General features: G+C 44.7%; 1 protein-coding gene across 1 annotated transcript in view; it reads right to left on the bottom strand.

The window, feature by feature from the left end:
- Positions 1-27,809, bottom strand: part of LOC129281293 (uncharacterized) — a 161,986-nt gene that overhangs the window by 90,313 nt on the left and 43,864 nt on the right. Inside the window, exons 57-121 of the mRNA XM_064095604.1 lie at positions 27,636-27,785; positions 27,299-27,449; positions 26,937-27,113; positions 26,581-26,783; positions 25,926-26,100; positions 25,460-25,776; positions 25,069-25,218; positions 24,732-24,882; positions 24,370-24,546; positions 24,014-24,216; positions 23,359-23,533; positions 22,893-23,209; positions 22,502-22,651; positions 22,165-22,315; positions 21,803-21,979; positions 21,447-21,649; positions 20,792-20,966; positions 20,326-20,642; positions 19,935-20,084; positions 19,598-19,748; positions 19,236-19,412; positions 18,880-19,082; positions 18,225-18,399; positions 17,759-18,075; positions 17,368-17,517; positions 17,031-17,181; positions 16,669-16,845; positions 16,313-16,515; positions 15,658-15,832; positions 15,192-15,508; positions 14,801-14,950; positions 14,464-14,614; positions 14,102-14,278; positions 13,746-13,948; positions 13,091-13,265; positions 12,625-12,941; positions 12,107-12,256; positions 11,770-11,920; positions 11,408-11,584; positions 11,052-11,254; positions 10,397-10,571; positions 9,931-10,247; positions 9,540-9,689; positions 9,203-9,353; positions 8,841-9,017; positions 8,485-8,687; positions 7,830-8,004; positions 7,364-7,680; positions 6,846-6,995; positions 6,509-6,659; positions 6,147-6,323; positions 5,791-5,993; positions 5,136-5,310; positions 4,670-4,986; positions 4,279-4,428; positions 3,942-4,092; positions 3,580-3,756; positions 3,224-3,426; positions 2,569-2,743; positions 2,103-2,419; positions 1,712-1,861; positions 1,375-1,525; positions 1,013-1,189; positions 657-859; positions 2-176 (exon numbers count right to left, since the gene is read on the bottom strand). Coding sequence (XP_063951674.1) covers positions 2-176; positions 657-859; positions 1,013-1,189; positions 1,375-1,525; positions 1,712-1,861; positions 2,103-2,419; positions 2,569-2,743; positions 3,224-3,426; positions 3,580-3,756; positions 3,942-4,092; positions 4,279-4,428; positions 4,670-4,986; positions 5,136-5,310; positions 5,791-5,993; positions 6,147-6,323; positions 6,509-6,659; positions 6,846-6,995; positions 7,364-7,680; positions 7,830-8,004; positions 8,485-8,687; positions 8,841-9,017; positions 9,203-9,353; positions 9,540-9,689; positions 9,931-10,247; positions 10,397-10,571; positions 11,052-11,254; positions 11,408-11,584; positions 11,770-11,920; positions 12,107-12,256; positions 12,625-12,941; positions 13,091-13,265; positions 13,746-13,948; positions 14,102-14,278; positions 14,464-14,614; positions 14,801-14,950; positions 15,192-15,508; positions 15,658-15,832; positions 16,313-16,515; positions 16,669-16,845; positions 17,031-17,181; positions 17,368-17,517; positions 17,759-18,075; positions 18,225-18,399; positions 18,880-19,082; positions 19,236-19,412; positions 19,598-19,748; positions 19,935-20,084; positions 20,326-20,642; positions 20,792-20,966; positions 21,447-21,649; positions 21,803-21,979; positions 22,165-22,315; positions 22,502-22,651; positions 22,893-23,209; positions 23,359-23,533; positions 24,014-24,216; positions 24,370-24,546; positions 24,732-24,882; positions 25,069-25,218; positions 25,460-25,776; positions 25,926-26,100; positions 26,581-26,783; positions 26,937-27,113; positions 27,299-27,449; positions 27,636-27,785 — 12,586 coding nt within the window. The remainder of the gene's footprint in view (position 1; positions 177-656; positions 860-1,012; positions 1,190-1,374; positions 1,526-1,711; positions 1,862-2,102; positions 2,420-2,568; positions 2,744-3,223; positions 3,427-3,579; positions 3,757-3,941; positions 4,093-4,278; positions 4,429-4,669; positions 4,987-5,135; positions 5,311-5,790; positions 5,994-6,146; positions 6,324-6,508; positions 6,660-6,845; positions 6,996-7,363; positions 7,681-7,829; positions 8,005-8,484; positions 8,688-8,840; positions 9,018-9,202; positions 9,354-9,539; positions 9,690-9,930; positions 10,248-10,396; positions 10,572-11,051; positions 11,255-11,407; positions 11,585-11,769; positions 11,921-12,106; positions 12,257-12,624; positions 12,942-13,090; positions 13,266-13,745; positions 13,949-14,101; positions 14,279-14,463; positions 14,615-14,800; positions 14,951-15,191; positions 15,509-15,657; positions 15,833-16,312; positions 16,516-16,668; positions 16,846-17,030; positions 17,182-17,367; positions 17,518-17,758; positions 18,076-18,224; positions 18,400-18,879; positions 19,083-19,235; positions 19,413-19,597; positions 19,749-19,934; positions 20,085-20,325; positions 20,643-20,791; positions 20,967-21,446; positions 21,650-21,802; positions 21,980-22,164; positions 22,316-22,501; positions 22,652-22,892; positions 23,210-23,358; positions 23,534-24,013; positions 24,217-24,369; positions 24,547-24,731; positions 24,883-25,068; positions 25,219-25,459; positions 25,777-25,925; positions 26,101-26,580; positions 26,784-26,936; positions 27,114-27,298; positions 27,450-27,635; positions 27,786-27,809) is intronic.

The following is a 27,809-nucleotide window of genomic DNA, read 5'->3' as shown; positions in this document are numbered from 1 at the left end:
CCTCTAAAGCAGGCATCTCCAAGGGAGGTGTAGCCGTCTTTGCAGTAACAGCTTGGAACTCCGTTCTTGATATCACATTCTTCGTTCTCTCCGCACTCAAAAGCATCACACTGGGAACGCCCAGCTTCACAGGTGCAGTGTTGTGTGCAATCCGAGTCGGTCCATGCTCCCCCAGACTGTCAAATGAGTGCAACAAAAATCAAGGGTCAACTCAGAAAAAAGGAAAGGATATACAGCAGCACACACTTCAGTGGCTGCTCGATGGAACAGCTTGAACTTACACTAAAGGGTGTCTCAACTCTTTGCCCGCCACGGACAGAATCACTCCTGTGCCACATTAATTTCTAGGTGCAATCTTAAGTGGGGATTTGCATGGACTATGCTAATTCAGCTCACAATAGCTTTTGATTGGTTTATTGTAAAGAAAAGCATTGTGTACACAGTACAATGCGATGCACACATCACTAATGTGTATGTGTGCATGAACAACAGACTTAATACGCTCTGTGTCTATTGTGAATGAAATGTGACTTAGTCGAAGTTGGCAGCCCCCTGTATGTGACTCCAGTCGAACAAAGCGGGCAAAGAGTTAATACTACTGAAATGGAAAAAGTCACCTGCATGTTAGCTACTGCAGCACTGGATTTCAAGCTTACCGGAATATAAACACCGTTGTCCAGAGTGCAACCACACTGCGATGGATCAACGCACTTCCCGCCATCGAGCACCAGTCCATCCTCACATCGGCATGTCTCCTGGCAGGTGGCATTGCAGGACAATGAGCTGGAAGCAGAGGAACATGTTGCTGGACAGCCAATGAAGCATGGATCGTACACAGTGTTCGAAGGACAGTCCAGCTCTGCAAACGAGACAGCAAAAATAGCATTTGAAAACAGGCACAAGGTGACGGTCTTTACCAACACCGCATAAACATGATCTCTAATCTCTACCAACAAACATATCACCAATCAAGAGATACACCCCCAAAAATATTGTCTACAGATTGACTTACGGCATTCATCCACACCCAGTCTCCATCTGCCAGGATCCCCTCCCTCCATCTTGCAGGCACGGGCATACTGTGCGAGACTGGCACACAGAGCATCATCACCGGTTAAGCAAACGTCATAGACGCAGGAGTCGTAGTAGTCGTCAGGGCTCAAAATCTCAATGCAAGATTCAAATGGTCCTGTACAGGGGGCAAGATTAGGTCAGATGTTGTTAGATGAAGCATGCTTTTACATGTACTTTCCATTCATCATGACAATTTCTCAGAGCATTTCCCCTGACCAAACGTGACACTAACACAAACTCCAGACAGGTTGAAGTGGACAACAACGTTTGAAAGATTGTTCCCATGACATTCAAACTTACCTGAAGGATCCTTCAAGTAATAGCAGAGATCATTAGATGCTGTCAGTCTGTTCTCTACCTCCTCGCAAGGATCGGTTGGACCTGGATCCACATCTTCGCACTGGTCAGGATTAACAACCCAACTGTTTCCAAACTCAGTCGCAGATCTTGCCTGTTGAAAAAACAAATCAATATAAATCTTCCGAAAGCTTTCACAGTACAAAACACTTCATCAAGTTCTCCGTAAGAAACAGGAATGACTGAAAGGCACTTTCCCCGCAAGACGTATCCATTCATCACAAGAACAAAAGGAAATTCATGACGGACTTAAGAGTGATACATGGCAGGTTTCTCTTACCAAATCCCCGGAAGGAAGCAGCATATCATTCTCCTTCTCGCCATCAAAAGATCCACAAAGGCCACAGGTTCTTCCTGCATAGTAGCTGAGGTACACATCAGCGCTGTCTTGTCCGTCGTAGCTCACCCACAAGAAATCTGTGACCAGATTCTATAAGAAAAGAAAGAGGGAAGTACTTATCCTGCACATGCTTCAACGTTCAAGAAATTCAACTAAGCTACAACACAACCCCTTCAAACATTCAACACCCGGAAGCATACATTCAAACTGGCTTTCTTTCAATATTTGAACAACAACAAAAAAACCTGCAATTCTTCTACAAAACATGCCTCAACAACACCCTCATTTACATAAATACAGACTGAGAAGAAAAAAATTGTCTTCCTCATACCATTGATGTCACATCCCGGTAGATCCAGACCTGGTCATCAATGTAGGGAAGGTAGTCAGACACATCTACGCCATTTACTCTGACGTGGAAGCCCTTCATCAAAGAATATCGGGAACCCCTTAGATCAAGTATCACTTCCCTCAGGAAAGAAACACGGTCGGATGGGCGCCGTCGTTCATTGTTGGACCACAGGTGGTAGTCACTGGAGTTTCCGCAATCTCTGACCAAAGTGTAGTCGCAGGCACCCTGGAAGTTGTAGTTCTTCTTATCGAAGGTAACATAATGAGGATCACCCCAGATCTGACAATACCCAGGAGCTATGAATAAAGAAGAATCGCAAAAAATAAGTCAGGATCCCCATCGGCTTCCAACCATGAAAACGCTCCAACGCTAAAATGTATTTTCATTCATCATATCAAGGGGATAAAAGGAAAAAGCTATCGATGTCTCAAAATGGAATTCTCACCTCTAAAGCAGGCATCTCCAAGGGAGGTGTAGCCGTCTTTGCAGTAACAGCTTGGAACTCCGTTCTTGATATCACATTCTTCGTTCTCTCCGCACTCAAAAGCATCACACTGGGAACGCCCAGCTTCACAGGTGCAGTGTTGTGTGCAATCCGAGTCGGTCCATGCTCCCCCAGACTGTCAAATGAGTGCAACAAAAATCAAGGGTCAACTCAGAAAAAAGGAAAGGATATACAGCAGCACACACTTCAGTGGCTGCTCGATGGAACAGCTTGAACTTACACTAAAGGGTGTCTCAACTCTTTGCCCGCCACGGACAGAATCACTCCTGTGCCACATTAATTTCTAGGTGCAATCTTAAGTGGGGATTTGCATGGACTATGCTAATTCAGCTCACAATAGCTTTTGATTGGTTTATTGTAAAGAAAAGCATTGTGTACACAGTACAATGCGATGCACACATCACTAATGTGTATGTGTGCATGAACAACAGACTTAATACGCTCTGTGTCTATTGTGAATGAAATGTGACTTAGTCGAAGTTGGCAGCCCCCTGTATGTGACTCCAGTCGAACAAAGCGGGCAAAGAGTTAATACTACTGAAATGGAAAAAGTCACCTGCATGTTAGCTACTGCAGCACTGGATTTCAAGCTTACCGGAATATAAACACCGTTGTCCAGAGTGCAACCACACTGCGATGGATCAACGCACTTCCCGCCATCGAGCACCAGTCCATCCTCACATCGGCATGTCTCCTGGCAGGTGGCATTGCAGGACAATGAGCTGGAAGCAGAGGAACATGTTGCTGGACAGCCACTGAAGCATGGATCGTACACAGTGTTCGAAGGACAGTCCAGCTCTGCAAACGAGACAGCAAAAATAGCATTTGAAAACAGGCACAAGGTGACGGTCTTTACCAACACCGCATAAACATGATCTCTAATCTCTACCAACAAACATATCACCAATCAAGAGATACACCCCCAAAAATATTGTCTACAGATTGACTTACGGCATTCATCCACACCCAGTCTCCATCTGCCAGGATCCCCTCCCTCCATCTTGCAGGCACGGGCATACTGTGCGAGACTGGCACACAGAGCATCATCACCGGTTAAGCAAACGTCATAGACGCAGGAGTCGTAGTAGTCGTCAGGGCTCAAAATCTCAATGCAAGATTCAAATGGTCCTGTACAGGGGGCAAGATTAGGTCAGATGTTGTTAGATGAAGCATGCTTTTACATGTACTTTCCATTCATCATGACAATTTCTCAGAGCATTTCCCCTGACCAAACGTGACACTAACACAAACTCCAGACAGGTTGAAGTGGACAACAACGTTTGAAAGATTGTTCCCATGACATTCAAACTTACCTGAAGGATCCTTCAAGTAATAGCAGAGATCATTAGATGCTGTCAGTCTGTTCTCTACCTCCTCGCAAGGATCGGTTGGACCTGGATCCACATCTTCGCACTGGTCAGGATTAACAACCCAACTGTTTCCAAACTCAGTCGCAGATCTTGCCTGTTGAAAAAACAAATCAATATAAATCTTCCGAAAGCTTTCACAGTACAAAACACTTCATCAAGTTCTCCGTAAGAAACAGGAATGACTGAAAGGCACTTTCCCCGCAAGACGTATCCATTCATCACAAGAACAAAAGGAAATTCATGACGGACTTAAGAGTGATACATGGCAGGTTTCTCTTACCAAATCCCCGGAAGGAAGCAGCATATCATTCTCCTTCTCGCCATCAAAAGATCCACAAAGGCCACAGGTTCTTCCTGCATAGTAGCTGAGGTACACATCAGCGCTGTCTTGTCCGTCGTAGCTCACCCACAAGAAATCTGTGACCAGATTCTATAAGAAAAGAAAGAGGGAAGTACTTATCCTGCACATGCTTCAACGTTCAAGAAATTCAACTAAGCTACAACACAACCCCTTCAAACATTCAACACCCGGAAGCATACATTCAAACTGGCTTTCTTTCATTATTTGAACAACAACAAAAAAACCTGCAATTCTTCTACAAAACATGCCTCAACAACACCCTCATTTACATAAATACAGACTGAGAAGAAAAAAATTGTCTTCCTCATACCATTGATGTCACATCCCGGTAGATCCAGACCTGGTCATCAATGTAGGGAAGGTAGTCAGACACATCTACGCCATTTACTCTGACGTGGAAGCCCTTCATCAAAGAATATCGGGAACCCCTTAGATCAAGTATCACTTCCCTCAGGAAAGAAACACGGTCGGATGGGCGCCGTCGTTCATTGTTGGACCACAGGTGGTAGTCACTGGAGTTTCCGCAATCTCTGACCAAAGTGTAGTCGCAGGCACCCTGGAAGTTGTAGTTCTTCTTATCGAAGGTAACATAATGAGGATCACCCCAGATCTGACAATACCCAGGAGCTATGAATAAAGAAGAATCGCAAAAAATAAGTCAGGATCCCCATCGGCTTCCAACCATGAAAACGCTCCAACGCTAAAATGTATTTTCATTCATCATCTCAAGGGGATAAAAGGAAAAAGCTATCGATGTCTCAAAATGGAATTCTCACCTCTAAAGCAGGCATCTCCAAGGGAGGTGTAGCCGTCTTTGCAGTAACAGCTTGGAACTCCGTTCTTGATATCACATTCTTCGTTCTCTCCGCACTCAAAAGCATCACACTGGGAACGCCCAGCTTCACAGGTGCAGTGTTGTGTGCAATCCGAGTCGGTCCATGCTCCCCCAGACTGTCAAATGAGTGCAACAAAAATCAAGGGTCAACTCAGAAAAAAGGAAAGGATATACAGCAGCACACACTTCAGTGGCTGCTCGATGGAACAGCTTGAACTTACACTAAACGGTGTCTCAACTCTTTGCCCGCCACGGACAGAATCACTCCTGTGCCACATTAATTTCTAGGTGCAATCTTAAGTGGGGATTTGCATGGACTATGCTAATTCAGCTCACAATAGCTTTTGACTGGTTTATTGTAAAGAAAAGCATTGTGTACACAGTACAATGCGATGCACACATCACTAATGTGTATGTGTGCATGAACAACAGACTTAATACGCTCTGTGTCTATTGTGAATGAAATGTGACTTAGTCGAAGTTGGCAGCCCCCTGTATGTGACTCCAGTCGAACAAAGCGGGCAAAGAGTTAATACTACTGAAATGGAAAAAGTCACCTGCATGTTAGCTACTGCAGCACTGGATTTCAAGCTTACCGGAATATAAACACCGTTGTCCAGAGTGCAACCACACTGCGATGGATCAACGCACTTCCCGCCATCGAGCACCAGTCCATCCTCACATCGGCATGTCTCCTGGCAGGTGGCATTGCAGGACAATGAGCTGGAAGCAGAGGAACATGTTGCTGGACAGCCACTGAAGCATGGATCGTACACAGTGTTCGAAGGACAGTCCAGCTCTGCAAACGAGACAGCAAAAATAGCATTTGAAAACAGGCACAAGGTGACGGTCTTTACCAACACCGCATAAACATGATCTCTAATCTCTACCAACAAACATATCACCAATCAAGAGATACACCCCCAAAAATATTGTCTACAGATTGACTTACGGCATTCATCCACACCCAGTCTCCATCTGCCAGGATCCCCTCCCTCCATCTTGCAGGCACGGGCATACTGTGCGAGACTGGCACACAGAGCATCATCACCGGTTAAGCAAACGTCATAGACGCAGGAGTCGTAGTAGTCGTCAGGGCTCAAAATCTCAATGCAAGATTCAAATGGTCCTGTACAGGGGGCAAGATTAGGTCAGATGTTGTTAGATGAAGCATGCTTTTACATGTACTTTCCATTCATCATGACAATTTCTCAGAGCATTTCCCCTGACCAAACGTGACCCTAACACAAACTCCAGACAGGTTGAAGTGGACAACAACGTTTGAAAGATTGTTCCCATGACATTCAAACTTACCTGAAGGATCCTTCAAGTAATAGCAGAGATCATTAGATGCTGTCAGTCTGTTCTCTACCTCCTCGCAAGGATCGGTTGGACCTGGATCCACATCTTCGCACTGGTCAGGATTAACGACCCAACTGTTTCCAAACTCAGTCGCAGATCTTGCCTGTTGAAAAAACAAATCAATATAAATCTTCCGAAAGCTTTCACAGTACAAAACACTTCATCAAGTTCTCCGTAAGAAACAGGAATGACTGAAAGGCACTTTCCCCGCAAGACGTATCCATTCATCACAAGAACAAAAGGAAATTCATGACGGACTTAAGAGTGATACATGGCAGGTTTCTCTTACCAAATCCCCGGAAGGAAGCAGCATATCATTCTCCTTCTCGCCATCAAAAGATCCACAAAGGCCACAGGTTCTTCCTGCATAGTAGCTGAGGTACACATCAGCGCTGTCTTGTCCGTCGTAGCTCACCCACAAGAAATCTGTGACCAGATTCTATAAGAAAAGAAAGAGGGAAGTACTTATCCTGCACATGCTTCAACGTTCAAGAAATTCAACTAAGCTACAACACAACCCCTTCAAACATTCAACACCCGGAAGCATACATTCAAACTGGCTTTCTTTCATTATTTGAACAACAACAAAAAAACCTGCAATTCTTCTACAAAACATGCCTCAACAACACCCTCATTTACATAAATACATAAACATAAACATAAGCTACAGCTGGGGTAATAATATCCAAGTCCTTTGGAAGCGCATAGAGACATTTATTCATAATCGTGATATGCGCTATACAAGAACTGTTTATTATTATTATTATTAAATACAGACTGAGAAGAAAAAAATTGTCTTCCTCATACCATTGATGTCACATCCCGGTAGATCCAGACCTGGTCATCAATGTAGGGAAGGTAGTCAGACACATCTACGCCATTTACTCTGACGTGGAAGCCCTTCATCAAAGAATATCGGGAACCCCTTAGATCAAGTATCACTTCCCTCAGGAAAGAAACACGGTCGGATGGGCGCCGTCGTTCATTGTTGGACCACAGGTGGTAGTCACTGGAGTTTCCGCAATCTCTGACCAAAGTGTAGTCGCAGGCACCCTGGAAGTTGTAGTTCTTCTTATCGAAGGTAACATAATGAGGATCACCCCAGATCTGACAATACCCAGGAGCTATGAATAAAGAAGAATCGCAAAAAATAAGTCAGGATCCCCATCGGCTTCCAACCATGAAAACGCTCCAACGCTAAAATGTATTTTCATTCATCATATCAAGGGGATAAAAGGAAAAAGCTATCGATGTCTCAAAATGGAATTCTCACCTCTAAAGCAGGCATCTCCAAGGGAGGTGTAGCCGTCTTTGCAGTAACAGCTTGGAACTCCGTTCTTGATATCACATTCTTCGTTCTCTCCGCACTCAAAAGCATCACACTGGGAACGCCCAGCTTCACAGGTGCAGTGTTGTGTGCAATCCGAGTCGGTCCATGCTCCCCCAGACTGTCAAATGAGTGCAACAAAAATCAAGGGTCAACTCAGAAAAAAGGAAAGGATATACAGCAGCACACACTTCAGTGGCTGCTCGATGGAACAGCTTGAACTTACACTAAAGGGTGTCTCAACTCTTTGCCCGCCACGGACAGAATCACTCCTGTGCCACATTAATTTCTAGGTGCAATCTTAAGTGGGGATTTGCATGGACTATGCTAATTCAGCTCACAATAGCTTTTGATTGGTTTATTGTAAAGAAAAGCATTGTGTACACAGTACAATGCGATGCACACATCACTAATGTGTATGTGTGCATGAACAACAGACTTAATACGCTCTGTGTCTATTGTGAATGAAATGTGACTTAGTCGAAGTTGGCAGCCCCCTGTATGTGACTCCAGTCGAACAAAGCGGGCAAAGAGTTAATACTACTGAAATGGAAAAAGTCACCTGCATGTTAGCTACTGCAGCACTGGATTTCAAGCTTACCGGAATATAAACACCGTTGTCCAGAGTGCAACCACACTGCGATGGATCAACGCACTTCCCGCCATCGAGCACCAGTCCATCCTCACATCGGCATGTCTCCTGGCAGGTGGCATTGCAGGACAATGAGCTGGAAGCAGAGGAACATGTTGCTGGACAGCCACTGAAGCATGGATCGTACACAGTGTTCGAAGGACAGTCCAGCTCTGCAAACGAGACAGCAAAAATAGCATTTGAAAACAGGCACAAGGTGACGGTCTTTACCAACACCGCATAAACATGATCTCTAATCTCTACCAACAAACATATCACCAATCAAGAGATACACCCCCAAAAATATTGTCTACAGATTGACTTACGGCATTCATCCACACCCAGTCTCCATCTGCCAGGATCCCCTCCCTCCATCTTGCAGGCACGGGCATACTGTGCGAGACTGGCACACAGAGCATCATCACCGGTTAAGCAAACGTCATAGACGCAGGAGTCGTAGTAGTCGTCAGGGCTCAAAATCTCAATGCAAGATTCAAATGGTCCTGTACAGGGGGCAAGATTAGGTCAGATGTTGTTAGATGAAGCATGCTTTTACATGTACTTTCCATTCATCATGACAATTTCTCAGAGCATTTCCCCTGACCAAACGTGACACTAACACAAACTCCAGACAGGTTGAAGTGGACAACAACGTTTGAAAGATTGTTCCCATGACATTCAAACTTACCTGAAGGATCCTTCAAGTAATAGCAGAGATCATTAGATGCTGTCAGTCTGTTCTCTACCTCCTCGCAAGGATCGGTTGGACCTGGATCCACATCTTCGCACTGGTCAGGATTAACGACCCAACTGTTTCCAAACTCAGTCGCAGATCTTGCCTGTTGAAAAAACAAATCAATATAAATCTTCCGAAAGCTTTCACAGTACAAAACACTTCATCAAGTTCTCCGTAAGAAACAGGAATGACTGAAAGGCACTTTCCCCGCAAGACGTATCCATTCATCACAAGAACAAAAGGAATTTCATGACGGACTTAAGAGTGATACATGGCAGGTTTCTCTTACCAAATCCCCGGAAGGAAGCAGCATATCATTCTCCTTCTCGCCATCAAAAGATCCACAAAGGCCACAGGTTCTTCCTGCATAGTAGCTGAGGTACACATCAGCGCTGTCTTGTCCGTCGTAGCTCACCCACAAGAAATCTGTGACCAGATTCTATAAGAAAAGAAAGAGGGAAGTACTTATCCTGCACATGCTTCAACGTTCAAGAAATTCAACTAAGCTACAACACAACCCCTTCAAACATTCAACATCCGGAAGCATACATTCAAACTGGCTTTCTTTCATTATTTGAACAACAACAAAAAAACCTGCAATTCTTCTACAAAACATGCCTCAACAACACCCTCATTTACATAAATACAGACTGAGAAGAAAAAAATTGTCTTCCTCATACCATTGATGTCACATCCCGGTAGATCCAGACCTGGTCATCAATGTAGGGAAGGTAGTCAGACACATCTACGCCATTTACTCTGACGTGGAAGCCCTTCATCAAAGAATATCGGGAACCCCTTAGATCAAGTATCACTTCCCTCAGGAAAGAAACACGGTCGGATGGGCGCCGTCGTTCATTGTTGGACCACAGGTGGTAGTCACTGGAGTTTCCGCAATCTCTGACCAAAGTGTAGTCGCAGGCACCCTGGAAGTTGTAGTTCTTCTTATCGAAGGTAACATAATGAGGATCACCCCAGATCTGACAATACCCAGGAGCTATGAATAAAGAAGAATCGCAAAAAATAAGTCAGGATCCCCATCGGCTTCCAACCATGAAAACGCTCCAACGCTAAAATGTATTTTCACTCATCATCTCAAGGGGATAAAAGGAAAAAGCTATCGATGTCTCAAAATGGAATTCTCACCTCTAAAGCAGGCATCTCCAAGGGAGGTGTAGCCGTCTTTGCAGTAACAGCTTGGAACTCCGTTCTTGATATCACATTCTTCGTTCTCTCCGCACTCAAAAGCATCACACTGGGAACGCCCAGCTTCACAGGTGCAGTGTTGTGTGCAATCCGAGTCGGTCCATGCTCCCCCAGACTGTCAAATGAGTGCAACAAAAATCAAGGGTCAACTCAGAAAAAAGGAAAGGATATACAGCAGCACACACTTCAGTGGCTGCTCGATGGAACAGCTTGAACTTACACTAAACGGTGTCTCAACTCTTTGCCCGCCACGGACAGGATCACTCCTGTGCCACATTAATTTCTAGGTGCAATCTTAAGTGGGGATTTGCATGGAATATGCTAATTCAGCTCACAATAGCTTTTGATTGGTTTATTGTAAAGAAAAGCATTGTGTACACAGTACAATGCGATGCACACATCACTAATGTGTATGTGTGCATGAACAACAGACTTAATACGCTCTGTGTCTATTGTGAATGAAATGTGACTTAGTCGAAGTTGGCAGCCCCCTGTATGTGACTCCAGTCGAACAAAGCGGGCAAAGAGTTAATACTACTGAAATGGAAAAAGTCACCTGCATGTTAGCTACTGCAGCACTGGATTTCAAGCTTACCGGAATATAAACACCGTTGTCCAGAGTGCAACCACACTGCGATGGATCAACGCACTTCCCGCCATCGAGCACCAGTCCATCCTCACATCGGCATGTCTCCTGGCAGGTGGCATTGCAGGACAATGAGCTGGAAGCAGAGGAACATGTTGCTGGACAGCCACTGAAGCATGGATCGTACACAGTGTTCGAAGGACAGTCCAGCTCTGCAAACGAGACAGCAAAAATAGCATTTGAAAACAGGCACAAGGTGACGGTCTTTACCAACACCGCATAAACATGATCTCTAATCTCTACCAACAAACATATCACCAATCAAGAGATACACCCCCAAAAATATTGTCTACAGATTGACTTACGGCATTCATCCACACCCAGTCTCCATCTGCCAGGATCCCCTCCCTCCATCTTGCAGGCACGGGCATACTGTGCGAGACTGGCACACAGAGCATCATCACCGGTTAAGCAAACGTCATAGACGCAGGAGTCGTAGTAGTCGTCAGGGCTCAAAATCTCAATGCAAGATTCAAATGGTCCTGTACAGGGGGCAAGATTAGGTCAGATGTTGTTAGATGAAGCATGCTTTTACATGTACTTTCCATTCATCATGACAATTTCTCAGAGCATTTCCCCTGACCAAACGTGACACTAACACAAACTCCAGACAGGTTGAAGTGGACAACAACGTTTGAAAGATTGTTCCCATGACATTCAAACTTACCTGAAGGATCCTTCAAGTAATAGCAGAGATCATTAGATGCTGTCAGTCTGTTCTCTACCTCCTCGCAAGGATCGGTTGGACCTGGATCCACATCTTCGCACTGGTCAGGATTAACGACCCAACTGTTTCCAAACTCAGTCGCAGATCTTGCCTGTTGAAAAAACAAATCAATATAAATCTTCCGAAAGCTTTCACAGTACAAAACACTTCATCAAGTTCTCCGTAAGAAACAGGAATGACTGAAAGGCACTTTCCCCGCAAGACGTATCCATTCATCACAAGAACAAAAGGAATTTCATGACGGACTTAAGAGTGATACATGGCAGGTTTCTCTTACCAAATCCCCGGAAGGAAGCAGCATATCATTCTCCTTCTCGCCATCAAAAGATCCACAAAGGCCACAGGTTCTTCCTGCATAGTAGCTGAGGTACACATCAGCGCTGTCTTGTCCGTCGTAGCTCACCCACAAGAAATCTGTGACCAGATTCTATAAGAAAAGAAAGAGGGAAGTACTTATCCTGCACATGCTTCAACGTTCAAGAAATTCAACTAAGCTACAACACAACCCCTTCAAACATTCAACACCCGGAAGCATACATTCAAACTGGCTTTCTTTCATTATTTGAACAACAACAAAAAAACCTGCAATTCTTCTACAAAACATGCCTCAACAACACCCTCATTTACATAAATACATAAACATAAACATAAGCTACAGCTGGGGTAATAATATCCAAGTCCTTTGGAAGCGCATAGAGACATTTATTCATAATCGTGATATGCGCTATACAAGAACTGTTTATTATTATTATTATTAAATACAGACTGAGAAGAAAAAAATTGTCTTCCTCATACCATTGATGTCACATCCCGGTAGATCCAGACCTGGTCATCAATGTAGGGAAGGTAGTCAGACACATCTACGCCATTTACTCTGACGTGGAAGCCCTTCATCAAAGAATATCGGGAACCCCTTAGATCAAGTATCACTTCCCTCAGGAAAGAAACACGGTCGGATGGGCGCCGTCGTTCATTGTTGGACCACAGGTGGTAGTCACTGGAGTTTCCGCAATCTCTGACCAAAGTGTAGTCGCAGGCACCCTGGAAGTTGTAGTTCTTCTTATCGAAGGTAACATAATGAGGATCACCCCAGATCTGACAATACCCAGGAGCTATGAATAAAGAAGAATCGCAAAAAATAAGTCAGGATCCCCATCGGCTTCCAACCATGAAAACGCTCCAACGCTAAAATGTATTTTCATTCATCATATCAAGGGGATAAAAGGAAAAAGCTATCGATGTCTCAAAATGGAATTCTCACCTCTAAAGCAGGCATCTCCAAGGGAGGTGTAGCCGTCTTTGCAGTAACAGCTTGGAACTCCGTTCTTGATATCACATTCTTCGTTCTCTCCGCACTCAAAAGCATCACACTGGGAACGCCCAGCTTCACAGGTGCAGTGTTGTGTGCAATCCGAGTCGGTCCATGCTCCCCCAGACTGTCAAATGAGTGCAACAAAAATCAAGGGTCAACTCAGAAAAAAGGAAAGGATATACAGCAGCACACACTTCAGTGGCTGCTCGATGGAACAGCTTGAACTTACACTAAAGGGTGTCTCAACTCTTTGCCCGCCACGGACAGAATCACTCCTGTGCCACATTAATTTCTAGGTGCAATCTTAAGTGGGGATTTGCATGGACTATGCTAATTCAGCTCACAATAGCTTTTGATTGGTTTATTGTAAAGAAAAGCATTGTGTACACAGTACAATGCGATGCACACATCACTAATGTGTATGTGTGCATGAACAACAGACTTAATACGCTCTGTGTCTATTGTGAATGAAATGTGACTTAGTCGAAGTTGGCAGCCCCCTGTATGTGACTCCAGTCGAACAAAGCGGGCAAAGAGTTAATACTACTGAAATGGAAAAAGTCACCTGCATGTTAGCTACTGCAGCACTGGATTTCAAGCTTACCGGAATATAAACACCGTTGTCCAGAGTGCAACCACACTGCGATGGATCAACGCACTTCCCGCCATCGAGCACCAGTCCATCCTCACATCGGCATGTCTCCTGGCAGGTGGCATTGCAGGACAATGAGCTGGAAGCAGAGGAACATGTTGCTGGACAGCCACTGAAGCATGGATCGTACACAGTGTTCGAAGGACAGTCCAGCTCTGCAAACGAGACAGCAAAAATAGCATTTGAAAACAGGCACAAGGTGACGGTCTTTACCAACACCGCATAAACATGATCTCTAATCTCTACCAACAAACATATCACCAATCAAGAGATACACCCCCAAAAATATTGTCTACAGATTGACTTACGGCATTCATCCACACCCAGTCTCCATCTGCCAGGATCCCCTCCCTCCATCTTGCAGGCACGGGCATACTGTGCGAGACTGGCACACAGAGCATCATCACCGGTTAAGCAAACGTCATAGACGCAGGAGTCGTAGTAGTCGTCAGGGCTCAAAATCTCAATGCAAGATTCAAATGGTCCTGTACAGGGGGCAAGATTAGGTCAGATGTTGTTAGATGAAGCATGCTTTTACATGTACTTTCCATTCATCATGACAATTTCTCAGAGCATTTCCCCTGACCAAACGTGACACTAACACAAACTCCAGACAGGTTGAAGTGGACAACAACGTTTGAAAGATTGTTCCCATGACATTCAAACTTACCTGAAGGATCCTTCAAGTAATAGCAGAGATCATTAGATGCTGTCAGTCTGTTCTCTACCTCCTCGCAAGGATCGGTTGGACCTGGATCCACATCTTCGCACTGGTCAGGATTAACGACCCAACTGTTTCCAAACTCAGTCGCAGATCTTGCCTGTTGAAAAAACAAATCAATATAAATCTTCCGAAAGCTTTCACAGTACAAAACACTTCATCAAGTTCTCCGTAAGAAACAGGAATGACTGAAAGGCACTTTCCCCGCAAGACGTATCCATTCATCACAAGAACAAAAGGAATTTCATGACGGACTTAAGAGTGATACATGGCAGGTTTCTCTTACCAAATCCCCGGAAGGAAGCAGCATATCATTCTCCTTCTCGCCATCAAAAGATCCACAAAGGCCACAGGTTCTTCCTGCATAGTAGCTGAGGTACACATCAGCGCTGTCTTGTCCGTCGTAGCTCACCCACAAGAAATCTGTGACCAGATTCTATAAGAAAAGAAAGAGGGAAGTACTTATCCTGCACATGCTTCAACGTTCAAGAAATTCAACTAAGCTACAACACAACCCCTTCAAACATTCAACACCCGGAAGCATACATTCAAACTGGCTTTCTTTCATTATTTGAACAACAACAAAAAAACCTGCAATTCTTCTACAAAACATGCCTCAACAACACCCTCATTTACATAAATACAGACTGAGAAGAAAAAAATTGTCTTCCTCATACCATTGATGTCACATCCCGGTAGATCCAGACCTGGTCATCAATGTAGGGAAGGTAGTCAGACACATCTACGCCATTTACTCTGACGTGGAAGCCCTTCATCAAAGAATATCGGGAACCCCTTAGATCAAGTATCACTTCCCTCAGGAAAGAAACACGGTCGGATGGGCGCCGTCGTTCATTGTTGGACCACAGGTGGTAGTCACTGGAGTTTCCGCAATCTCTGACCAAAGTGTAGTCGCAGGCACCCTGGAAGTTGTAGTTCTTCTTATCGAAGGTAACATAATGAGGATCACCCCAGATCTGACAATACCCAGGAGCTATGAATAAAGAAGAATCGCAAAAAATAAGTCAGGATCCCCATCGGCTTCCAACCATGAAAACGCTCCAACGCTAAAATGTATTTTCACTCATCATCTCAAGGGGATAAAAGGAAAAAGCTATCGATGTCTCAAAATGGAATTCTCACCTCTAAAGCAGGCATCTCCAAGGGAGGTGTAGCCGTCTTTGCAGTAACAGCTTGGAACTCCGTTCTTGATATCACATTCTTCGTTCTCTCCGCACTCAAAAGCATCACACTGGGAACGCCCAGCTTCACAGGTGCAGTGTTGTGTGCAATCCGAGTCGGTCCATGCTCCCCCAGACTGTCAAATGAGTGCAACAAAAATCAAGGGTCAACTCAGAAAAAAGGAAAGGATATACAGCAGCACACACTTCAGTGGCTGCTCGATGGAACAGCTTGAACATACACTAAACGGTGTCTCAACTCTTTGCCCGCCACGGACAGGATCACTCCTGTGCCACATTAATTTCTAGGTGCAATCTTAAGTGGGGATTTGCATGGAATATGCTAATTCAGCTCACAATAGCTTTTGATTGGTTTATTGTAAAGAAAAGCATTGTGTACACAGTACAATGCGATGCACACATCACTAATGTGTATGTGTGCATGAACAACAGACTTAATACGCTCTGTGTCTATTGTGAATGAAATGTGACTTAGTCGAAGTTGGCAGCCCCCTGTATGTGACTCCAGTCGAACAAAGCGGGCAAAGAGTTAATACTACTGAAATGGAAAAAGTCACCTGCATGTTAGCTACTGCAGCACTGGATTTCAAGCTTACCGGAATATAAACACCGTTGTCCAGAGTGCAACCACACTGCGATGGATCAACGCACTTCCCGCCATCGAGCACCAGTCCATCCTCACATCGGCATGTCTCCTGGCAGGTGGCATTGCAGGACAATGAGCTGGAAGCAGAGGAACATGTTGCTGGACAGCCACTGAAGCATGGATCGTACACAGTGTTCGAAGGACAGTCCAGCTCTGCAAACGAGACAGCAAAAATAGCATTTGAAAACAGGCACAAGGTGACGGTCTTTACCAACACCGCATAAACATGATCTCTAATCTCTACCAACAAACATATCACCAATCAAGAGATACACCCCCAAAAATATTGTCTACAGATTGACTTACGGCATTCATCCACACCCAGTCTCCATCTGCCAGGATCCCCTCCCTCCATCTTGCAGGCACGGGCATACTGTGCGAGACTGGCACACAGAGCATCATCACCGGTTAAGCAAACGTCATAGACGCAGGAGTCGTAGTAGTCGTCAGGGCTCAAAATCTCAATGCAAGATTCAAATGGTCCTGTACAGGGGGCAAGATTAGGTCAGATGTTGTTAGATGAAGCATGCTTTTACATGTACTTTCCATTCATCATGACAATTTCTCAGAGCATTTCCCCTGACCAAACGTGACACTAACACAAACTCCAGACAGGTTGAAGTGGACAACAACGTTTGAAAGATTGTTCCCATGACATTCAAACTTACCTGAAGGATCCTTCAAGTAATAGCAGAGATCATTAGATGCTGTCAGTCTGTTCTCTACCTCCTCGCAAGGATCGGTTGGACCTGGATCCACATCTTCGCACTGGTCAGGATTAACGACCCAACTGTTTCCAAACTCAGTCGCAGATCTTGCCTGTTGAAAAAACAAATCAATATAAATCTTCCGAAAGCTTTCACAGTACAAAACACTTCATCAAGTTCTCCGTAAGAAACAGGAATGACTGAAAGGCACTTTCCCCGCAAGACGTATCCATTCATCACAAGAACAAAAGGAAATTCATGACGGACTTAAGAGTGATACATGGCAGGTTTCTCTTACCAAATCCCCGGAAGGAAGCAGCATATCATTCTCCTTCTCGCCATCAAAAGATCCACAAAGGCCACAGGTTCTTCCTGCATAGTAGCTGAGGTACACATCAGCGCTGTCTTGTCCGTCGTAGCTCACCCACAAGAAATCTGTGACCAGATTCTATAAGAAAAGAAAGAGGGAAGTACTTATCCTGCACATGCTTCAACGTTCAAGAAATTCAACTAAGCTACAACACAACCCCTTCAAACATTCAACACCCGGAAGCATACATTCAAACTGGCTTTCTTTCATTATTTGAACAACAACAAAAAAACCTGCAATTCTTCTACAAAACATGCCTCAACAACACCCTCATTTACATAAATACAGACTGAGAAGAAAAAAATTGTCTTCCTCATACCATTGATGTCACATCCCGGTAGATCCAGACCTGGTCATCAATGTAGGGAAGGTAGTCAGACACATCTACGCCATTTACTCTGACGTGGAAGCCCTTCATCAAAGAATATCGGGAACCCCTTAGATCAAGTATCACTTCCCTCAGGAAAGAAACACGGTCGGATGGGCGCCGTCGTTCATTGTTGGACCACAGGTGGTAGTCACTGGAGTTTCCGCAATCTCTGACCAAAGTGTAGTCGCAGGCACCCTGGAAGTTGTAGTTCTTCTTATCGAAGGTAACATAATGAGGATCACCCCAGATCTGACAATACCCAGGAGCTATGAATAAAGAAGAATCGCAAAAAATAAGTCAGGATCCCCATCGGCTTCCAACCATGAAAACGCTCCAACGCTAAAATGTATTTTCATTCATCATCTCAAGGGGATAAAAGGAAAAAGCTATCGATGTCTCAAAATGGAATTCTCACCTCTAAAGCAGGCATCTCCAAGGGAGGTGTAGCCGTCTTTGCAGTAACAGCTTGGAACTCCGTTCTTGATATCACATTCTTCGTTCTCTCCGCACTCAAAAGCATCACACTGGGAACGCCCAGCTTCACAGGTGCAGTGTTGTGTGCAATCCGAGTCGGTCCATGCTCCCCCAGACTGTCAAATGAGTGCAACAAAAATCAAGGGTCAACTCAGAAAAAAGGAAAGGATATACAGCAGCACACACTTCAGTGGCTGCTCGATGGAACAGCTTGAACTTACACTAAACGGTGTCTCAACTCTTTGCCCGCCACGGACAGGATCACTCCTGTGCCACATTAATTTCTAGGTGCAATCTTAAGTGGGGATTTGCATGGAATATGCTAATTCAGCTCACAATAGCTTTTGATTGGTTTATTGTAAAGAAAAGCATTGTGTACACAGTACAATGCGATGCACACATCACTAATGTGTATGTGTGCATGAACAACAGACTTAATACGCTCTGTGTCTATTGTGAATGAAATGTGACTTAGTCGAAGTTGGCAGCCCCCTGTATGTGACTCCAGTCGAACAAAGCGGGCAAAGAGTTAATACTACTGAAATGGAAAAAGTCACCTGCATGTTAGCTACTGCAGCACTGGATTTCAAGCTTACCGGAATATAAACACCGTTGTCCAGAGTGCAACCACACTGCGATGGATCAACGCACTTCCCGCCATCGAGCACCAGTCCATCCTCACATCGGCATGTCTCCTGGCAGGTGGCATTGCAGGACAATGAGCTGGAAGCAGAGGAACATGTTGCTGGACAGCCACTGAAGCATGGATCGTACACAGTGTTCGAAGGACAGTCCAGCTCTGCAAACGAGACAGCAAAAATAGCATTTGAAAACAGGCACAAGGTGACGGTCTTTACCAACACCGCATAAACATGATCTCTAATCTCTACCAACAAACATATCACCAATCAAGAGATACACCCCCAAAAATATTGTCTACAGATTGACTTACGGCATTCATCCACACCCAGTCTCCATCTGCCAGGATCCCCTCCCTCCATCTTGCAGGCACGGGCATACTGTGCGAGACTGGCACACAGAGCATCATCACCGGTTAAGCAAACGTCATAGACGCAGGAGTCGTAGTAGTCGTCAGGGCTCAAAATCTCAATGCAAGATTCAAATGGTCCTGTACAGGGGGCAAGATTAGGTCAGATGTTGTTAGATGAAGCATGCTTTTACATGTACTTTCCATTCATCATGACAATTTCTCAGAGCATTTCCCCTGACCAAACGTGACACTAACACAAACTCCAGACAGGTTGAAGTGGACAACAACGTTTGAAAGATTGTTCCCATGACATTCAAACTTACCTGAAGGATCCTTCAAGTAATAGCAGAGATCATTAGATGCTGTCAGTCTGTTCTCTACCTCCTCGCAAGGATCGGTTGGACCTGGATCCACATCTTCGCACTGGTCAGGATTAACGACCCAACTGTTTCCAAACTCAGTCGCAGATCTTGCCTGTTGAAAAAACAAATCAATATAAATCTTCCGAAAGCTTTCACAGTACAAAACACTTCATCAAGTTCTCCGTAAGAAACAGGAATGACTGAAAGGCACTTTCCCCGCAAGACGTATCCATTCATCACAAGAACAAAAGGAAATTCATGACGGACTTAAGAGTGATACATGGCAGGTTTCTCTTACCAAATCCCCGGAAGGAAGCAGCATATCATTCTCCTTCTCGCCATCAAAAGATCCACAAAGGCCACAGGTTCTTCCTGCATAGTAGCTGAGGTACACATCAGCGCTGTCTTGTCCGTCGTAGCTCACCCACAAGAAATCTGTGACCAGATTCTATAAGAAAAGAAAGAGGGAAGTACTTATCTTGCACATGCTTCAACGTTCAAGAAATTCAACTAAGCTACAACACAACCCCTTCAAACATTCAACACCCGGAAGCATACATTCAAACTGGCTTTCTTTCATTATTTGAACAACAACAAAAAAACCTGCAATTCTTCTACAAAACATGCCTCAACAACACCCTCATTTACATAAATACAGACTGAGAAGAAAAAAATTGTCTTCCTCATACCATTGATGTCACATCCCGGTAGATCCAGACCTGGTCATCAATGTAGGGAAGGTAGTCAGACACATCTACGCCATTTACTCTGACGTGGAAGCCCTTCATCAAAGAATATCGGGAACCCCTTAGATCAAGTATCACTTCCCTCAGGAAAGAAACACGGTCGGATGGGCGCCGTCGTTCATTGTTGGACCACAGGTGGTAGTCACTGGAGTTTCCGCAATCTCTGACCAAAGTGTAGTCGCAGGCACCCTGGAAGTTGTAGTTCTTCTTATCGAAGGTAACATAATGAGGATCACCCCAGATCTGACAATACCCAGGAGCTATGAATAAAGAAGAATCGCAAAAAATAAGTCAGGATCCCCATCGGCTTCCAACCATGAAAACGCTCCAACGCTAAAATGTATTTTCATTCATCATCTCAAGGGGATAAAAGGAAAAAGCTATCGATGTCTCAAAATGGAATTCTCACCTCTAAAGCAGGCATCTCCAAGGGAGGTGTAGCCGTCTTTGCAGTAACAGCTTGGAACTCCGTTCTTGATATCACATTCTTCGTTCTCTCCGCACTCAAAAGCATCACACTGGGAACGCCCAGCTTCACAGGTGCAGTGTTGTGTGCAATCCGAGTCGGTCCATGCTCCCCCAGACTGTCAAATGAGTGCAACAAAAATCAAGGGTCAACTCAGAAAAAAGGAAAGGATATACAGCAGCACACACTTCAGTGGCTGCTCGATGGAACAGCTTGAACTTACACTAAACGGTGTCTCAACTCTTTGCCCGCCACGGACAGGATCACTCCTGTGCCACATTAATTTCTAGGTGCAATCTTAAGTGGGGATTTGCATGGAATATGCTAATTCAGCTCACAATAGCTTTTGATTGGTTTATTGTAAAGAAAAGCATTGTGTACACAGTACAATGCGATGCACACATCACTAATGTGTATGTGTGCATGAACAACAGACTTAATACGCTCTGTGTCTATTGTGAATGAAATGTGACTTAGTCGAAGTTGGCAGCCCCCTGTATGTGACTCCAGTCGAACAAAGCGGGCAAAGAGTTAATACTACTGAAATGGAAAAAGTCACCTGCATGTTAGCTACTGCAGCACTGGATTTCAAGCTTACCGGAATATAAACACCGTTGTCCAGAGTGCAACCACACTGCGATGGATCAACGCACTTCCCGCCATCGAGCACCAGTCCATCCTCACATCGGCATGTCTCCTGGCAGGTGGCATTGCAGGACAATGAGCTGGAAGCAGAGGAACATGTTGCTGGACAGCCACTGAAGCATGGATCGTACACAGTGTTCGAAGGACAGTCCAGCTCTGCAAACGAGACAGCAAAAATAGCATTTGAAAACAGGCACAAGGTGACGGTCTTTACCAACACCGCATAAACATGATCTCTAATCTCTACCAACAAACATATCACCAATCAAGAGATACACCCCCAAAAATATTGTCTACAGATTGACTTACGGCATTCATCCACACCCAGTCTCCATCTGCCAGGATCCCCTCCCTCCATCTTGCAGGCACGGGCATACTGTGCGAGACTGGCACACAGAGCATCATCACCGGTTAAGCAAACGTCATAGACGCAGGAGTCGTAGTAGTCGTCAGGGCTCAAAATCTCAATGCAAGATTCAAATGGTCCTGTACAGGGGGCAAGATTAGGTCAGATGTTGTTAGATGAAGCATGCTTTTACATGTACTTTCCATTCATCATGACAATTTCTCAGAGCATTTCCCCTGACCAAACGTGACACTAACACAAACTCCAGACAGGTTGAAGTGGACAACAACGTTTGAAAGATTGTTCCCATGACATTCAAACTTACCTGAAGGATCCTTCAAGTAATAGCAGAGATCATTAGATGCTGTCAGTCTGTTCTCTACCTCCTCGCAAGGATCGGTTGGACCTGGATCCACATCTTCGCACTGGTCAGGATTAACGACCCAACTGTTTCCAAACTCAGTCGCAGATCTTGCCTGTTGAAAAAACAAATCAATATAAATCTTCCGAAAGCTTTCACAGTACAAAACACTTCATCAAGTTCTCCGTAAGAAACAGGAATGACTGAAAGGCACTTTCCCCGCAAGACGTATCCATTCATCACAAGAACAAAAGGAAATTCATGACGGACTTAAGAGTGATACATGGCAGGTTTCTCTTACCAAATCCCCGGAAGGAAGCAGCATATCATTCTCCTTCTCGCCATCAAAAGATCCACAAAGGCCACAGGTTCTTCCTGCATAGTAGCTGAGGTACACATCAGCGCTGTCTTGTCCGTCGTAGCTCACCCACAAGAAATCTGTGACCAGATTCTATAAGAAAAGAAAGAGGGAAGTACTTATCTTGCACATGCTTCAACGTTCAAGAAATTCAACTAAGCTACAACACAACCCCTTCAAACATTCAACACCCGGAAGCATACATTCAAACTGGCTTTCTTTCATTATTTGAACAACAACAAAAAAACCTGCAATTCTTCTACAAAACATGCCTCAACAACACCCTCATTTACATAAATACAGACTGAGAAGAAAAAAATTGTCTTCCTCATACCATTGATGTCACATCCCGGTAGATCCAGACCTGGTCATCAATGTAGGGAAGGTAGTCAGACACATCTACGCCATTTACTCTGACGTGGAAGCCCTTCATCAAAGAATATCGGGAACCCCTTAGATCAAGTATCACTTCCCTCAGGAAAGAAACACGGTCGGATGGGCGCCGTCGTTCATTGTTGGACCACAGGTGGTAGTCACTGGAGTTTCCGCAATCTCTGACCAAAGTGTAGTCGCAGGCACCCTGGAAGTTGTAGTTCTTCTTATCGAAGGTAACATAATGAGGATCACCCCAGATCTGACAATACCCAGGAGCTATGAATAAAGAAGAATCGCAAAAAATAAGTCAGGATCCCCATCGGCTTCCAACCATGAAAACGCTCCAACGCTAAAATGTATTTTCATTCATCATCTCAAGGGGATAAAAGGAAAAAGCTATCGATGTCTCAAAATGGAATTCTCACCTCTAAAGCAGGCATCTCCAAGGGAGGTGTAGCCGTCTTTGCAGTAACAGCTTGGAACTCCGTTCTTGATATCACATTCTTCGTTCTCTCCGCACTCAAAAGCATCACACTGGGAACGCCCAGCTTCACAGGTGCAGTGTTGTGTGCAATCCGAGTCGGTCCATGCTCCCCCAGACTGTCAAATGAGTGCAACAAAAATCAAGGGTCAACTCAGAAAAAAGGAAAGGATATACAGCAGCACACACTTCAGTGGCTGCTCGATGGAACAGCTTGAACTTACACTAAACGGTGTCTCAACTCTTTGCCCGCCACGGACAGGATCACTCCTGTGCCACATTAATTTCTAGGTGCAATCTTAAGTGGGGATTTGCATGGAATATGCTAATTCAGCTCACAATAGCTTTTGATTGGTTTATTGTAAAGAAAAGCATTGTGTACACAGTACAATGCGATGCACACATCACTAATGTGTATGTGTGCATGAACAACAGACTTAATACGCTCTGTGTCTATTGTGAATGAAATGTGACTTAGTCGAAGTTGGCAGCCCCCTGTATGTGACTCCAGTCGAACAAAGCGGGCAAAGAGTTAATACTACTGAAATGGAAAAAGTCACCTGCATGTTAGCTACTGCAGCACTGGATTTCAAGCTTACCGGAATATAAACACCGTTGTCCAGAGTGCAACCACACTGCGATGGATCAACGCACTTCCCGCCATCGAGCACCAGTCCATCCTCACATCGGCATGTCTCCTGGCAGGTGGCATTGCAGGACAATGAGCTGGAAGCAGAGGAACATGTTGCTGGACAGCCACTGAAGCATGGATCGTACACAGTGTTCGAAGGACAGTCCAGCTCTGCAAACGAGACAGCAAAAATAGCATTTGAAAACAGGCACAAGGTGACGGTCTTTACCAACACCGCATAAACATGATCTCTAATCTCTACCAACAAACATATCACCAATCAAGAGATACACCCCCAAAAATATTGTCTACAGATTGACTTACGGCATTCATCCACACCCAGTCTCCATCTGCCAGGATCCCCTCCCTCCATCTTGCAGGCACGGGCATACTGTGCGAGACTGGCACACAGAGCATCATCACCGGTTAAGCAAACGTCATAGACGCAGGAGTCGTAGTAGTCGTCAGGGCTCAAAATCTCAATGCAAGATTCAAATGGTCCTGTACAGGGGGCAAGATTAGGTCAGATGTTGTTAGATGAAGCATGCTTTTACATGTACTTTCCATTCATCATGACAATTTCTCAGAGCATTTCCCCTGACCAAACGTGACACTAACACAAACTCCAGACAGGTTGAAGTGGACAACAACGTTTGAAAGATTGTTCCCATGACATTCAAACTTACCTGAAGGATCCTTCAAGTAATAGCAGAGATCATTAGATGCTGTCAGTCTGTTCTCTACCTCCTCGCAAGGATCGGTTGGACCTGGATCCACATCTTCGCACTGGTCAGGATTAACGACCCAACTGTTTCCAAACTCAGTCGCAGATCTTGCCTGTTGAAAAAACAAATCAATATAAATCTTCCGAAAGCTTTCACAGTACAAAACACTTCATCAAGTTCTCCGTAAGAAACAGGAATGACTGAAAGGCACTTTCCCCGCAAGACGTATCCATTCATCACAAGAACAAAAGGAAATTCATGACGGACTTAAGAGTGATACATGGCAGGTTTCTCTTACCAAATCCCCGGAAGGAAGCAGCATATCATTCTCCTTCTCGCCATCAAAAGATCCACAAAGGCCACAGGTTCTTCCTGCATAGTAGCTGAGGTACACATCAGCGCTGTCTTGTCCGTCGTAGCTCACCCACAAGAAATCTGTGACCAGATTCTATAAGAAAAGAAAGAGGGAAGTACTTATCCTGCACATGCTTCAACGTTCAAGAAATTCAACTAAGCTACAACACAACCCCTTCAAACATTCAACACCCGGAAGCATACATTCAAACTGGCTTTCTTTCATTATTTGAACAACAACAAAAAAACCTGCAATTCTTCTACAAAACATGCCTCAACAACACCCTCATTTACATAAATACAGACTGAGAAGAAAAAAATTGTCTTCCTCATACCATTGATGTCACATCCCGGTAGATCCAGACCTGGTCATCAATGTAGGGAAGGTAGTCAGACACATCTACGCCATTTACTCTGACGTGGAAGCCCTTCATCAAAGAATATCGGGAACCCCTTAGATCAAGTATCACTTCCCTCAGGAAAGAAACACGGTCGGATGGGCGCCGTCGTTCATTGTTGGACCACAGGTGGTAGTCACTGGAGTTTCCGCAATCTCTGACCAAAGTGTAGTCGCAGGCACCCTGGAAGTTGTAGTTCTTCTTATCGAAGGTAACATAATGAGGATCACCCCAGATCTGACAATACCCAGGAGCTATGAATAAAGAAGAATCGCAAAAAATAAGTCAGGATCCCCATCGGCTTCCAACCATGAAAACGCTCCAACGCTAAAATGTATTTTCATTCATCATCTCAAGGGGATAAAAGGAAAAAGCTATCGATGTCTCAAAATGGAATTCTCACCTCTAAAGCAGGCATCTCCAAGGGAGGTGTAGCCGTCTTTGCAGTAACAGCTTGGAACTCCGTTCTTGATATCACATTCTTCGTTCTCTCCGCACTCAAAAGCATCACACTGGGAACGCCCAGCTTCACAGGTGCAGTGTTGTGTGCAATCCGAGTCGGTCCATGCTCCCCCAGACTGTCAAATGAGTGCAACAAAAATCAAGGGTCAACTCAGAAAAAAGGAAAGGATATACAGCAGCACACACTTCAGTGGCTGCTCGATGGAACAGCTTGAACTTACACTAAACGGTGTCTCAACTCTTTGCCCGCCACGGACAGGATCACTCCTGTGCCACATTAATTTCTAGGTGCAATCTTAAGTGGGGATTTGCATGGAATATGCTAATTCAGCTCACAATAGCTTTTGATTGGTTTATTGTAAAGAAAAGCATTGTGTACACAGTACAATGCGATGCACACATCACTAATGTGTATGTGTGCATGAACAACAGACTTAATACGCTCTGTGTCTATTGTGAATGAAATGTGACTTAGTCGAAGTTGGCAGCCCCCTGTATGTGACTCCAGTCGAACAAAGCGGGCAAAGAGTTAATACTACTGAAATGGAAAAAGTCACCTGCATGTTAGCTACTGCAGCACTGGATTTCAAGCTTACCGGAATATAAACACCGTTGTCCAGAGTGCAACCACACTGCGATGGATCAACGCACTTCCCGCCATCGAGCACCAGTCCATCCTCACATCGGCATGTCTCCTGGCAGGTGGCATTGCAGGACAATGAGCTGGAAGCAGAGGAACATGTTGCTGGACAGCCACTGAAGCATGGATCGTACACAGTGTTCGAAGGACAGTCCAGCTCTGCAAACGAGACAGCAAAAATAGCATTTGAAAACAGGCACAAGGTGACGGTCTTTACCAACACCGCATAAACATGATCTCTAATCTCTACCAACAAACATATCACCAATCAAGAGATACACCCCCAAAAATATTGTCTACAGATTGACTTACGGCATTCATCCACACCCAGTCTCCATCTGCCAGGATCCCCTCCCTCCATCTTGCAGGCACGGGCATACTGTGCGAGACTGGCACACAGAGCATCATCACCGGTTAAGCAAACGTCATAGACGCAGGAGTCGTAGTAGTCGTCAGGGCTCAAAATCTCAATGCAAGATTCAAATGGTCCTGTACAGGGGGCAAGATTAGGTCAGATGTTGTTAGATGAAGCATGCTTTTACATGTACTTTCCATTCATCATGACAATTTCTCAGAGCATTTCCCCTGACCAAACGTGACACTAACACAAACTCCAGACAGGTTGAAGTGGACAACAACGTTTGAAAGATTGTTCCCATGACATTCAAACTTACCTGAAGGATCCTTCAAGTAATAGCAGAGATCATTAGATGCTGTCAGTCTGTTCTCTACCTCCTCGCAAGGATCGGTTGGACCTGGATCCACATCTTCGCACTGGTCAGGATTAACGACCCAACTGTTTCCAAACTCAGTCGCAGATCTTGCCTGTTGAAAAAACAAATCAATATAAATCTTCCGAAAGCTTTCACAGTACAAAACACTTCATCAAGTTCTCCGTAAGAAACAGGAATGACTGAAAGGCACTTTCCCCGCAAGACGTATCCATTCATCACAAGAACAAAAGGAAATTCATGACGGACTTAAGAGTGATACATGGCAGGTTTCTCTTACCAAATCCCCGGAAGGAAGCAGCATATCATTCTCCTTCTCGCCATCAAAAGATCCACAAAGGCCACAGGTTCTTCCTGCATAGTAGCTGAGGTACACATCAGCGCTGTCTTGTCCGTCGTAGCTCACCCACAAGAAATCTGTGACCAGATTCTATAAGAAAAGAAAGAGGGAAGT

The sequence above is a fragment of the Lytechinus pictus genome, chromosome 2, assembly GCF_037042905.1.
Source record: "Lytechinus pictus isolate F3 Inbred chromosome 2, Lp3.0, whole genome shotgun sequence".
Lineage (NCBI taxonomy): Eukaryota > Metazoa > Echinodermata > Echinoidea > Temnopleuroida > Toxopneustidae > Lytechinus > Lytechinus pictus.
This window is presented reverse-complemented; position numbering and strand designations above follow the sequence as displayed.